The sequence below is a fragment of the Drosophila subobscura genome, chromosome O (assembly GCF_008121235.1).
Source record: "Drosophila subobscura isolate 14011-0131.10 chromosome O, UCBerk_Dsub_1.0, whole genome shotgun sequence".
Taxonomy (NCBI): Eukaryota; Metazoa; Arthropoda; class Insecta; order Diptera; family Drosophilidae; genus Drosophila; species Drosophila subobscura.
Window position 1 is genome coordinate 24,625,179 of NC_048533.1, and position 12,548 is coordinate 24,637,726.

Consider the following 12,548-nt stretch of genomic DNA (forward strand, 5'->3'; position numbering starts at 1 on the left):
CAAAGCGCCAAGATTGTACCTGGAACGGAGCGCGGACTTTTGGCTCCATCAATGTGACATCTGCTGCTCCATTATCTCAGACCGTGGCAAACAAAAACATTGTAAAAAACGCGCTAGATAATCTCCAGGAAATCTCACACTAATCTAGGCAAAGGGAGACACTGCCATGCTAATTGTTGAGATTTAAATGTTGAAGTGAAACAATGCACATGCCTGGCATTATCCCATGCCCTAACCCCCCGAGAACAAGTCGCGTGTGCACTGGCATGGCATGGCGTGCATTGAACTGCCTTCCGCCTGGAGGCACGGGTCGTGCACAGATCATCGCAGTCGCATATGGCTCCCTTTCCATTAGCGGGCCATCAATTGTTTGGGTAATGTGTCTCCCCGCATATGCTATGATTCCCCCCGTGCCAATTTCAGTTCCAATTACAATTTCAATTGTCTCGCCCGCTGAAATGTTTGGCATTTGGCATGACTGATAACCGCTCCGCGCCGCTCTGTAGTTTCCGTCGTGTGATTTTGTTTGACTTTTTGTTTATCACACGCGAAAATTGATTTGTTAATTTGTGTAGCTTGTTGGCCGCCCATTAGCACGCCACTTGATTGTATGGGTTTTAGCACCTGGCTGCGAAATTAGCCGCATTTTAATGGGACACACTTTGCCCACTCGTGCGGGGGATATGTATGTTCCCATAGCTATTTCCCTTTTGGCTGGAGCGTAGAATGTTTACGTCGATGATTTGCATTTTGTTTGGCAGAGCAAATCAATTGGAGATGACGGCAACATAGCAAACTAGTCACACGACCAGATCTCGCTCGGAAATTATCATTTTAGATGACTCGCTCGGAGTATGCTTTACATATGAATAATCATCAGCAACAGTAGCAGCAACAGCAGCAGCAGCAGTAGGGGTGCTCATGAGTGGATTAGAATTTAGAAGGAATAATTTATCATTTGGGGTTTTTAACAGCAAAAATTGTCTTTGTCTTCGCATATTTGGAACCTTCTAGTTATGGTTGACATTTCAGCCTTCTCGCCTCAGATATTCCCTTACAAAAACTTTCCTTTCTGCTCTTGAGTACCCCTCTAATGATGATGGTGCTGAGTAAAAATATACAAACGACCCGCAGACCAGCTGCTGATGTGCTTTTTTTTCTCCAGCTTTTGTTTTGTTTTCTTCTGGCGCGGTCATGTGACCAAAATTAATTCAGTTTCGCTGCCATTCGCTGCGGTTATTGCCGCCATAAAAGCAACCCGGATCGCCTTTTGGCTCAAATGCGATCACGTGAGAGAGAAGCGCGCTGGCCAGGCCTGCCAATTGATGGCTTGTTGTTCTCGTTTTGCTTGCGGCAAATCGGTTTTTGCAGGACATGCCCCTGGCACTTCGACTTTGGGCTGCCATTGAGCCAGGGTCCCTGACATCCATTACTTGGGCAGGGGGAACTTCCTCGACTGCGACCTCAGATGTCGCCGAGACGATGTCTCGCGCATAAATTCCGATATACCCGATGGACGGGTTTGAGTCACGTGAAGCCTTACTTCGGTGTTCGGGTACTTTACACGCCTCAATGCAGGCCGCTGCACACGACTGCAGGGGGGAGTGGGAGGTGGGTGGTGATCCGCTTGCGTAATGTTTAACCGAATGCACAATTAACAGTTTATTCGCTTATTTTGTTTGTCATTCATTGTTCGGGGTTTGCCGCTGTTTGCCTTTCTTTCTTTCGAGATCTGCCCTATGGATACAGATGCAACTGTAATTGTTCAGTTGCAGTTATGCGAATACCCGTGCGAGTGCCTGGAACGTGCTTTCCATATGCAAGCAAATATCTGGAGCAAGCAGTGCACACAGATGGGCGAACAAGCCTACAGCGGCAAAGGCCACTCCACTCCCCACTCCCAACTCTCCGCGTGATTGCCGTTATCAAACACAGACACAAGCACCTTGGGATGCCATAATTCCCAGGCAAACACCTTGGGCCAACGAAATCTGGGCATGCTCAAGGGCTAAGGGAGAGCGAGGGAGAGCGAGATGGATCACAAATCTCTCCAAAAGTAGGCCGCCCACGCGCACACTCAAGATTTATGCTGACCAAACAAGCGACAGACCTACAGCAGCACCTCTTGGCCACGGATAATGGATGAATAGCCCAAAAAAAAAACAAAAACAAATAGAAGACAAACAGACAGAAAGACAGACAGCGGAGAGAATCAGTCAAAAACAATTATCCGCACGCCAGCGAAATTAAAAGCGAATTAAATGTGCTCAAAAATAATAATTGTCTGACTCTGCGGGTTAGTTATGCACATTTAATTGTTCTATAATGTGCCAGGTCCACCCAACCCCCTCGGGCTGTGTACTGTTCCACTGCGTATGAGTAAGGTAAATTATCCCGCGGAGTGTTACATATCTAATTATGACCACATCGAGCAATCACCTGAACGAGCGGGCAGGTCAACTGAACTTGCCCATAAATATTCATGGGTCTACGGCGTGAAAGTGTCACAGAGCAGAGATCGCTTGGCAGGGGAAATGGAATGTGCTTTCCACTCACATTCCTGAGAAGATCGCTGGAGCAGGGCAATCAATGTTCGGCTTACACTCACTCTGAGGCAAAGGTGTCTGTTTTCCATTGGTTTTGATCGCTCGTTTCCAGCCTCTGCGCAATAGATCAGCCGCTGGACGCGTGATCCCCATTTGGCTGAAGAGGAGCCAAGAGACTTCGAAAATGATTTAATCAGCGATTAACAACAAAGAGGGTCACCACTTTGCAGCAGTGCCTCAGTATCTGGAAACAAAAACCCCCCAGGAAGGCAATCCAGTTTTTAATGTCTCGAATTCTGCAGAAAATTCTTCGAGCGCAAAGTGGGAAAGATCCCAAAAGCCGCGACAAGACCACAAAGTGCAGTTCCCGGTTAAGCCGCGACTCTGCTTTTAATTGGCAATTGATTTACTTCCACTTACAAGTGCCAATAGATATAGATTGACAGACTGACGGACTAATAATATATAATGTGCTGCGTGTGGCAGAGCTCAACCGGTTTTGGGGCGATGCCGAAATAGTGACAGAACTTAGTACGGAGTGGCACGGAGTGGCAGCCAAATTCCGGGTTTTATCTCAGCCGTACTCGCACTCGCACACGTTTGATTTATAGAGCGCCAACACTTCAAACTGATTTATATGCACACTCGCTCTGGCCGGCTGATTGATTTCCCGTGTCGACAAACGATAGACGGTAGCCGATAGCCCACAGGCAGGGCAGTAAAGATAATCTCCGTTCTGCTGTGGCGCTACAAGAGGCTACACGATTCGGTCAACAGCGAGAAACAAACTTTAAAACAAACAAACTTGCATCAGATTAAGGCCATAATCATGCCAAGTTCGAGACCCTAGCAGAAAATGATGCAATCTAAAAATTCTACTCCCATTTGCATTTACATTTGCATTGAGGCAATCATGTGGAAAGCGGCCTGGGAACCTGCTGCTGGGTGTTGTGCCGCCAATCTACATCTTGGGGCGTGAAAATTCTAACGATTAGCATGGGGATGCAGCGACTTGCGAAGATTCCCATGTTCGGTGCCAGCACGTGTGGAAAATCATGGCAGAAAGTTGTTGATTTTCCAAAAGTAAACAAAACAGGGGAACACTTTGGCAAGGTGACTAAGGGATGCTCTGTGTTTGGGGGTAATATCTGAGGCCAAACACGGGGCATGCTCTGTGATGATTGAAGTTGAAGACCATCGAAATTCCCCGGAGAAATGAACACATCTGCCCAACAAATCTGGCCAGGAAATGTTCTCAATTTGGGAGTACCCTTCAGTAACTACTTAAAGTTAATTTATATGGAAAAAGTGCTCAAATGATGTTTGATTTCGCTCACACAATTAATATCTGTTGCACGAATTTAACCGGAAAGTATGGCACTTTGATTCCACTTAAATCGTAGTTTTCCCCAGTACAAAATCTACGACTTTTCCCCACTGCAAAAGTCTCCACTTACAGCCATGTTCCGCCCACACAGGGGGCTTATTGTGGTCTGCGTCATTTACATTTCTTCGGGGCAATTACACGATGAAAAGCCCCCCCGTCTGGGACACGTCGATAGCCGGTTTTGGGGCGTGCGGTTAATGCTGGCTGGGGATCGCTGGGGGAGGGCGATAACGAAAGCCGGCGGATAGTCTCGAAAGCGCTGCCGCAGCCAGCGACTGTTTATAATCAGTTCCCAGCAGTCGGCGGACTGTTAGTCTGCTGCCGTTTCTGTCGTTGTCGCTGGCTCTTGGCTCGATCTCTGCGACAGTTTGCGTTTCATTACCCCAGCGGACGGGCACGCGAATAGTTCGGTACAGTTCTGCTCCAGCTCCAGAGCATCACAGATCGCAGATCAATCAGTGTTTCGAGTGAAGTGTTTCCCGTGCGAGTGCCATGTAGCTCCATCTCCAGAGATAGAGAGAAAACAAAGAAGATAAAAGTAGAAAAATAAAATAGAAAAAATATCCATCCAGAATGACGCGCAGCGAGACCAATGGCCACACCAATGGCGCCTTCAATGAGGACTCTGAGGTGTCCCTGGACATCCCCACGAACACTCTGTATCACACCTCGCGCGACTGCATTGTGCAGGAGGAGCAGTCCGGGGAGTCGGAGAGCTGCCTGGAGGCTTCGAGTGGCTGCTGCCGCAGCTTGTGGCGGAATATCTTCCGCAAGAAGACGCTGTACAAGCGCTTCCCCATCCTCACGTGGCTGCCGCAGTACAAGAAGGACTACATCTTCGGGGACATTGTCGCTGGCATCTCCGTGGCGCTGACGGTCATACCCCAGGCTCTGGCCTACGCTGGCATCGCGGGGTTGGATCTGCAGTACGGGTTGTACGCCTGCTTTTTGGGCTGCTTCATCTACATCTTCATTGGATCGAGCAAGGATGTGCCCATTGGGCCGACGGCCATCTCCGCGCTGTTGTCCTTCCAGATCGCTGGCGGCAGCTGGCAGATTGCCACGTTGCTCACATTCCTCACGGGCATCATTGAGATCCTGATGGGCGCCTTTCGGCTGGGCTTCCTCATCGACTTTGTGTCGGGGCCCGTGGGTGCGGGCTTCACCAGCGCCGTCTCCCTGATCATCTTCAGCTCGCAGATGAAGGACTTTCTCGGCATTCAGACCAGCGGCAACACCTTCCTGCAGGTGTGGATCAGCATCGTGAACGACATCCACAACATCAGCTGGCCGGACTTTATTCTCGGCCTCATCTGCATCACGCTGCTGCTCAGCCTGCGCGCCCTCGCCAGCTGCAGCGTTGGCCCCAAGGAGGGCAAATCCTCCGCCCAGTCGCTGCTCACGGGCATCTTCTGGACGGTGGGCACGGCTCGGAATGCGCTCCTCGTCTGCGGCACTGCAGGACTCGGCTACTGGCTGTCGGTGAGCGGTAACGAGGATCTCGTCCGCACCGTGGGATTCGTGCCCAAGGGCATGCCCTCCTTCCAGCCGCCGCCGTTCCACATCGATCCCGTGCTGAACGAGACCACCGGCGAGGTGCTGGTGGCTGGCCAGAGCTTCTGGGAGATGGTCAGCACTCTGGGCTCGGGCCTCATTGTCGTACCGCTGATTGCACTGCTCGAAACGATGGCTGTGGTTCAGGCTTTTGGTGAGTTTTTCTAGTGGATTCCAGGACCCAACCCCTTCTGACTTTCTGTGTTTCCCTCTCTCTCAGCTGATGGCAAACCCACGGATGCCACGCAGGAGCTGATTGCCTCGGGCATCTGCAACGTGGCCAACTCCTTTGTCCAGGGCCTGCGCAGCAACGGAGGCATTGCCCGGGGCGCCATCCTCAATGCCAGCGGAGTGCGCACTCAGCTCTCGAACCTGTACACCAGCGTGATTGTGATCATTGCCCTGCTCTACCTCACGCCCTGCTTCTACTACATACCCAAGGCAGCGCTGGCCTCCATCATCATAGCAGCAGTGGTCTTCATGGTGCAGTATCGTGTGATCAAGCCCATGTGGCATAGCAAAAGTGAGTTGATCTGCGAGGATATCTCTGCTCTTTAATGCTCATTTATGTTCTACACCAGAAACCGATCTCATTCCTGGTCTGGGTGCCTTTTTTGCCTGTCTGGTGCTGCCCCTGCAGCTGGGCATTCTCGTGGGCATTGGCATCAATGTGGTGTTCATTCTCTACCAGGCAGCGCGCCCCAAGCTGCGCATCGAAACGCTGGCGGTGAGTCCTTCACAGAGTCACGCTCCCAATCAGCAGATCTCTAAGCTTACTTCTCCCTTCTCCACAGACAACGAATGGCCTGAAGTATCTGATGCTCACGCCCGATCGCTGCCTGATCTTCCCCTCGATGGAGTTCGTTCGCAAGGTGATCAACAAGCAGGGCGTCAAGTCCACGCTGCCCGTGGTCATCGACTGCACACACATCTACGGAGCGGACTTCACCGCCGCCAAGGTCATCTCCACGATGGTCATGGACTTTGCCCAGCGCCAGCAGCCGCTCTTCTTCTACAACCTCCAGCCACGTGTGGCGCAGGTCTTCGAGGGCCTCAACAAGGATCTGGTCGTGATCTACGATCTGACCACGCTGCACTCCAAGCTGGCGGAGAAGGGCTCCGCCTGAGGGCTGCCAGAGTTGTGATCGCTGCTGACCGCTGCAACCTCGTCACACTTAGTCGCTGTCTTAGTCGCTGTCTTAGTCTTAGTCCCCCGCCGAGGCCATCGACTGGTCGCCCACGCAAACTGGCCAAAGTCGCGTTTTCACATGGCTGGCACCTTGATTAGCATTTAAGTTGGGGCAATCCCTCCATTGTCGCCTAGTTTAGGTATCTAACTCTACGCATATTTATTTCGCGATTTGTTCGTTTCGCACCTTTGGCCTTTGCTTTAGCCGAGTGCTTTCATGTGGAATTTTGTTGAGCGAAATCCAAATCCGAGTCGAGTCCCACCCCCACGATATTACTGCTGTGCTTAGTATTATATTGTAAATCAATAGCCAACGATGAGTATTATGATAAGTAGTACTTAAATAAAGTCAGAAAAATGAAAAGTAAATGGAATAACCTTTTTACTGATGAGTTAATTGATGTCTTGCATTGCTTTTGAGTGCATTAGAATGGAAACATTACCAGGATTCATGGTGCATTTTACTATGGAGTACATTCCCTCCTGAAACTTTAGTTACTATCTTCCATGTCACATTTCTCCCACCATTCATTAATCGTTTGCGAATCTACAGCTCTAAATTTCATTCTCCCTCAATCGATTTGGGTTTGGGTTTTGGGTGAACTTTCATTGGTTTTATGATGTGACTATTTTGGGCATATGATTGACCACTCTACACCCCATTGAATATCTTATCGACTACTGCTCAGAGATTTAAGGCTGCCTCGTGGGTGAGCTGTGCTGTGATTTGATTCTGGCAGTAAATCTCTGCTCACAAATGGATCAAATTTTAACAAATGGCCCCAGCATGCTGCAGATTAGATTGTCTGTGTGAACTATGCATGAAAAGTTAAGCTTAATTAATTATCATTGTCAGATGGGGCACACAGTGACTTAGTCCCTAGATTTATATTATGGCAAAATGCCAAAGGATTTATTAACGTTTTTACTGATTTCAAGGTAGAATAAAATCCTGCACTGTAATGCATTATTTTAACTCTTTAAAAACACTCATCCTATTCATCGTATATTACTCTTCCAAATAACATAAAATAAGTATTTTTAGTAAGCTTTATGTATATTATATTTATTTTTACATTCCACCAAAATCGCTCAGAGCACTTCGCCTGTTGAAAATGTAATCTGTCCCACTGTACCGCGCGTAAAAAGAAGCAGTAAAAAGCGTAGGTAAAACAGCTTAGTCGCCGTTATGGCAGGGTGCTGCCACTAACCAAATAGTATAATAGATATCCAGCTTTGAAGAAGCAAAACGTCACCGCAAAATGTGCGCCTTGGAGTCCCAGGCCTCTGCCTGGAGTCCCGGCTACAAGTATTAGTGCGTATAGAACACGCAGCAGAAGCCCAAGCTACATGGGTATTAGTGTTTGTAGAGCGCGCAGCTAGAAGCTACATTTGTATAAGTTCGTGCAGCCAATGATTTTGTAGCGCTCCAAACCGGTTTCACATGGACACTGCAAGCAATGTATGTGTTGGTGCGTTGACTTCCTAAACTGTGATGAAACTAAAATTCGTTTTGATGATTTGATTTTGTTTTCGGGGCTTGGCGTATGAACCTGACCTGCCGCAACATGTGCAGAATGAGGGGTGGGGGTTGGTGGCCAGACCCTTGGGGGTTGGAAAAAATAAATATACCAATAAAAGTTGTTATTGTATTTGAATGCTGTAATTGTTTTAAATGCAGATTTTATACTGCTTTATTCAAAATTGTATGCATATTATGGAAACGCCGTCGCTTCTCGACTTCGTTGCTGCCGTATTATCAACATTGTTACCAAATCCATCTTTTACAGACAAATCATTTTATTTCATTTCATACAACTTTTCAACTGCTGTTTTCGTCGTCGTTTCTGTTCTCGACTTCATGTGCGCTTTAATTGTTAGCGCTTGAAACCTTTTCATTTTTTTTTTGCTTGTGAGCTAACATACCATTTAAAATGAAAACCCTCAAGACTTTATGAAGTAGCTTGCCCCTCAATATCAAAATAAATTTGTTTTGTGTGACCTTTATATGCTTTATATAATTTAGGGTGAAAGGGGTAACGGATATTAGCATCTGAATATGTATACAAATAATGAATTGCGGCAATCGACTTTGCGATACAAATATTTCCCATTAGAGTATTCAGAGTCACGGTGTGAACAAGCAAGAAGTTTTGACGGAACGGGACATGGAGACATGTTTGATGGCAAGGCGGCTGCCTTGCACATGTACACACACATTAACACTTGCACATTTTCCTCCGTCTCCCATCGGCAAATCGAGATTTGGACAACTGACCTCAAATTTGATGCCCAAGCAAGGCACTAAAATCTGCATAGACCCACCGCGTACTTATTATTTTGTATATAAATATATATATATGTTTATATATTTATACATCGATATACATATGCACACATATGTGTGTATGTACAATTATTCATATGTTCTTACATAAATATGTATGTAAATTTGTACATTTGTTTGTATTTATAATTTATAATTAAGCTGATCGTTAGCTCATTGTGCACAAATTTACACATACATAGTATGTACATTATACATACATATGTAAATTATGTACACAAATAAAACAAAAAAATAATAAGTACGCGGTGGGTCTATGCAGATTTTAGTGCCTTGCTTGGGCATCAAATTTGAGGTCAGTTGTCCAAATCTCGATTTGCCGATGGGAGACGGAGGAAAATGTGCAAGTGTTAATGTGTGTACATGTGCAAGGCAGCCGCCTTGCCATCAAACATGTCTCCATGTCCCGTTCCGTCAAAACTTCTTGCTTGTTCACACCGTGACTCTGAATACTCTAATGGGAAATATTTGTATCGCAAAGTCGATTGCCGCAATTCATTATTTGTATACATATTCAGATGCTAATATCCGTTACCCCTTTCACCCTAAATTATATAAAGCATATAAAGGTCACACAAAACAAATTTATTTTGATATTGAGGGGCAAGCTACTTCATAAAGTCTTGAGGGTTTTCATTTTAAATGGTATGTTAGCTCACAAGCAAAAAAAAAAAAAAAAAAAATGAAAAGGTTTCAAGCGCTAACAATTAAAGCGCACATGAAGTCGAGAACAGAAACGACGACGAAAACAGCAGTTGAAAAGTTGTATGAAATGAAATAAAATGATTTGTCTGTAAAAGATGGATTTGGTAACAATGTTGATAATACGGCAGCAACGAAGTCGAGAAGCGACGGCGTTTCCATAATATGCATACAATTTTGAATAAAGCAGTATAAAATCTGCATTTAAAACAATTACAGCATTCAAATACAATAACAACTTTTATTGGTATATTTATTTTTTCCAACCCCCAAGGGTCTGGCCACCAACCCCCACCCCTCATTCTGCACATGTTGCGGCAGGTCAGGTTCATACGCCAAGCCCCGAAAACAAAATCAAATCATCAAAACGAATTTTAGTTTCATCACAGTTTAGGAAGTCAACGCACCAACACATACATTGCTTGCAGTGTCCATGTGAAACCGGTTTGGAGCGCTACAAAATCATTGGCTGCACGAACTTATACAAATGTAGCTTCTAGCTGCGCGCTCTACAAACACTAATACCCATGTAGCTTGGGCTTCTGCTGCGTGTTCTATACGCACTAATACTTGTAGCCGGGACTCCAGGCAGAGGCCTGGGACTCCAAGGCGCACATTTTGCGGTGACGTTTTGCTTCTTCAAAGCTGGATATCTATTATACTATTTGGTTAGTGGTGCTGCCAGACCAGTGAGCGAAAGTGTTGCTGAGGTGCTGCGATCCGTGAACAAGTAGCGCCATCTGTTGAAATGTACATGAGCTACACATCTACTTACTGTTTCTACATGTAGTGTAGTTATTTGTAATCTACACAATGCTGTTGTCGAAATGTGCGGAACATTCAAATTAATGAATAAACTGAATAATGAAGTGAATAAAGTGAATAATTAAATTAGTTAATTTTACATAATTCTCATACAGATTATAATCAATATCCGGAAGAAAGCTTGTTGGAAAAGTCGTGTAATTAGTCACACAAAAATGTTATCTGGCTGTCATGAATCTTGAACACATCATGTTGGGCCAACGGTGATTCAAACAAAAATTGTCCAAAGTCTGGACACTTGCCAAGCACAATGGGAAATCCATCATAACCCGAAACGCCTTTCAAAACACCCACATACTGGCGTGCAAAAACCAGTTAGGGGTGCTCTTTAGTAGAACCCGATCCGATCCGATCCCACAAACGTCGAAAGCAAATATCAAATTAATATTCATATAAATATGTACACACAGATGTTCATGCTTGACTTTGAACTCGTGCACATGCCATTGATCAGCCGTAGATTTGCCCAAATTAGCTTCAAGGGTAGCCACATTATGATCCAAATGCTAAAAGTTTCAAAAAAAAAAAACACAACAAATACGCAGACCAGATCATTTTTCAGAACTATCCACAACATTCTTCAGCCTGCCAACATTCTATACTAGTTTTCGATCCTCCGAATGAAACAAACAAATCAGCAAAGATGTGCCCAGATGATGGCTCTGACGTTCTTTCGGTGCTTCGACTGACCGGTTTTAGTGACAACAACTAAGTAGTAAAATATGACTTATACGATCCTCAGCACACATAGCCAGCCAGCGGCAGAGCTTTGGCAACATATGCAGATCTTTACTTTTATATAGTTGGGGGCTCGCGTCCGATGGCTTAGTATCGCTTGGTAACTTCAGCGCGCATCAACATGGCCTCAGCGAAACTGGTAAGCAAACTGACAGCCAACCAACGGCTCAGGGCAAGGGTGGAGTCCGACACTGAGACCGCGACCTTTAAGGCAGTGCCAATGATCAGTAATTACGCTGGCGTGTGAAGAATCTGTGAAGAATCCAAACAGTAGCAATCAGTGTCTACAAAAAAATGTTGTCATGCAGCTGTGCAAGCAGCGATAATTAACGTTGAATTGGAATAAACTACGAGTACTTATTGAGCACTTCTCCGACTTTTCTAGCTACTTTTCACTGCCTTGGTGGCCGTTATGGCAGCCAGCTGCTCTGGCGGTCTGTTGGACTACGTTTATCCAACGATTATTACAGAGTTCTACAATCAAGTGCCCACCAAAGAGGGCTACCGCTTCAAGTAAGTGCACAACGAACCTCCATTAATGTTCGAATATGAAAATGTATTTCATTTTGCAGCCTGGAGGAGCCCAATGGCAGCAAGCGGGAGGAGATCGGTGTCATTATGAATCCTGGCACGGATAAGGAAGAGCTCGTGGTCATGGGTTCCTACTCCGTCTACGATGAGAAGACTGATACCGAGACTGTTACCATGTACACGGCCGATAAGGATGGCTACAAATCCCGCTATCAGCTCAAGAATCGCAAGCTGAGCCCCGGCGCTCTGAAGTCCGCTGCTGGATAAACAATTTGTTCAGTGTCTTGCAATAATTCGTAGATAAAAATAAAAGAAAATAACTAAAAATAATATCTATTGATCAGCGTGAAAACGGGTTCTATGTATGGCATCTGGTCAACGAATTGAATCTGCTTCTATTTCTATTCCAAGATCAAGTTTAGATGTTTCATTATCATTATTAAGCTCCTCTGGATAGACGAGTTTTCGGTTGCGTAATAATTGTGACCTTTCGAAAAATCTCAAAGTCTTGATGTGAAGACAAATTAGCGACATAAAAACACGTTCCCCATTCTGAGAGAACATTGTAAATAGTTTTTTTGATGGACAGCTTAGCTGGTGATGTTCTGGCTATCTTGTAAATCATAGATTTGACTTTTATCGAGCGGTTAGATGGGTTCAAGGACCAATCCAGTATTACCATGTAATATGCGGAAATAAAATGGCTTCAGAACTTAACGATTTTTCATA

At 45.7% G+C, this 12,548-nt stretch overlaps 2 protein-coding genes across 3 annotated transcripts; both read left to right on the top strand.

The window, feature by feature from the left end:
- Window positions 1-4,237: 4,237 nt before the first annotated feature.
- LOC117897750 (sodium-independent sulfate anion transporter) lies at window positions 4,238-7,045 on the top strand. Of its 2 annotated transcripts, none has more exons than XM_034806789.1 (4): window positions 4,238-5,641; window positions 5,708-6,014; window positions 6,069-6,214; window positions 6,282-7,045. In XM_034806789.1, exons 1-4 carry the CDS (start codon window positions 4,507-4,509, stop codon window positions 6,773-6,775), a joined length of 2,082 nt encoding a protein of 693 aa, XP_034662680.1. In that variant the 5' UTR covers window positions 4,238-4,506; the 3' UTR covers window positions 6,776-7,045. The 2 variants fall into 2 exon arrangements, with proteins under 2 accessions (XP_034662680.1, XP_034662681.1); XM_034806790.1 differs by having other exon boundaries at window positions 4,239-5,641; window positions 5,708-6,010; window positions 6,282-6,755.
- A 4,294-nt stretch (window positions 7,046-11,339) lies between these two features.
- Window positions 11,340-12,149, top strand: LOC117896675. Its single transcript, XM_034805121.1, has 3 exons — window positions 11,340-11,427; window positions 11,674-11,801; window positions 11,861-12,149. Exons 1-3 carry the CDS (start codon window positions 11,410-11,412, stop codon window positions 12,084-12,086), a joined length of 372 nt encoding a protein of 123 aa, XP_034661012.1. The 5' UTR covers window positions 11,340-11,409; the 3' UTR covers window positions 12,087-12,149.
- The last annotated feature ends 399 nt before the right edge of the window (window positions 12,150-12,548 follow it).

Coding starts and splice junctions, on each gene's coding strand:
- LOC117896675 (XM_034805121.1), top strand. Junction 11,802..11,860: donor AAAGAGGGCTACCGCTTCAA/GTAAGTGCACAA, acceptor TTCATTTTGCAG/CCTGGAGGAGCCCAATGGCA.
- LOC117897750 (XM_034806789.1), top strand. CDS start 4,507: ATGACGCGCAGCGAGACCAATGGCCACACCAATGGCGCCTTCAATGAG. Junction 5,642..5,707: donor GGCTGTGGTTCAGGCTTTTG/GTGAGTTTTTCT, acceptor CCTCTCTCTCAG/CTGATGGCAAACCCACGGAT. Junction 6,215..6,281: donor TGCGCATCGAAACGCTGGCG/GTGAGTCCTTCA, acceptor CCTTCTCCACAG/ACAACGAATGGCCTGAAGTA.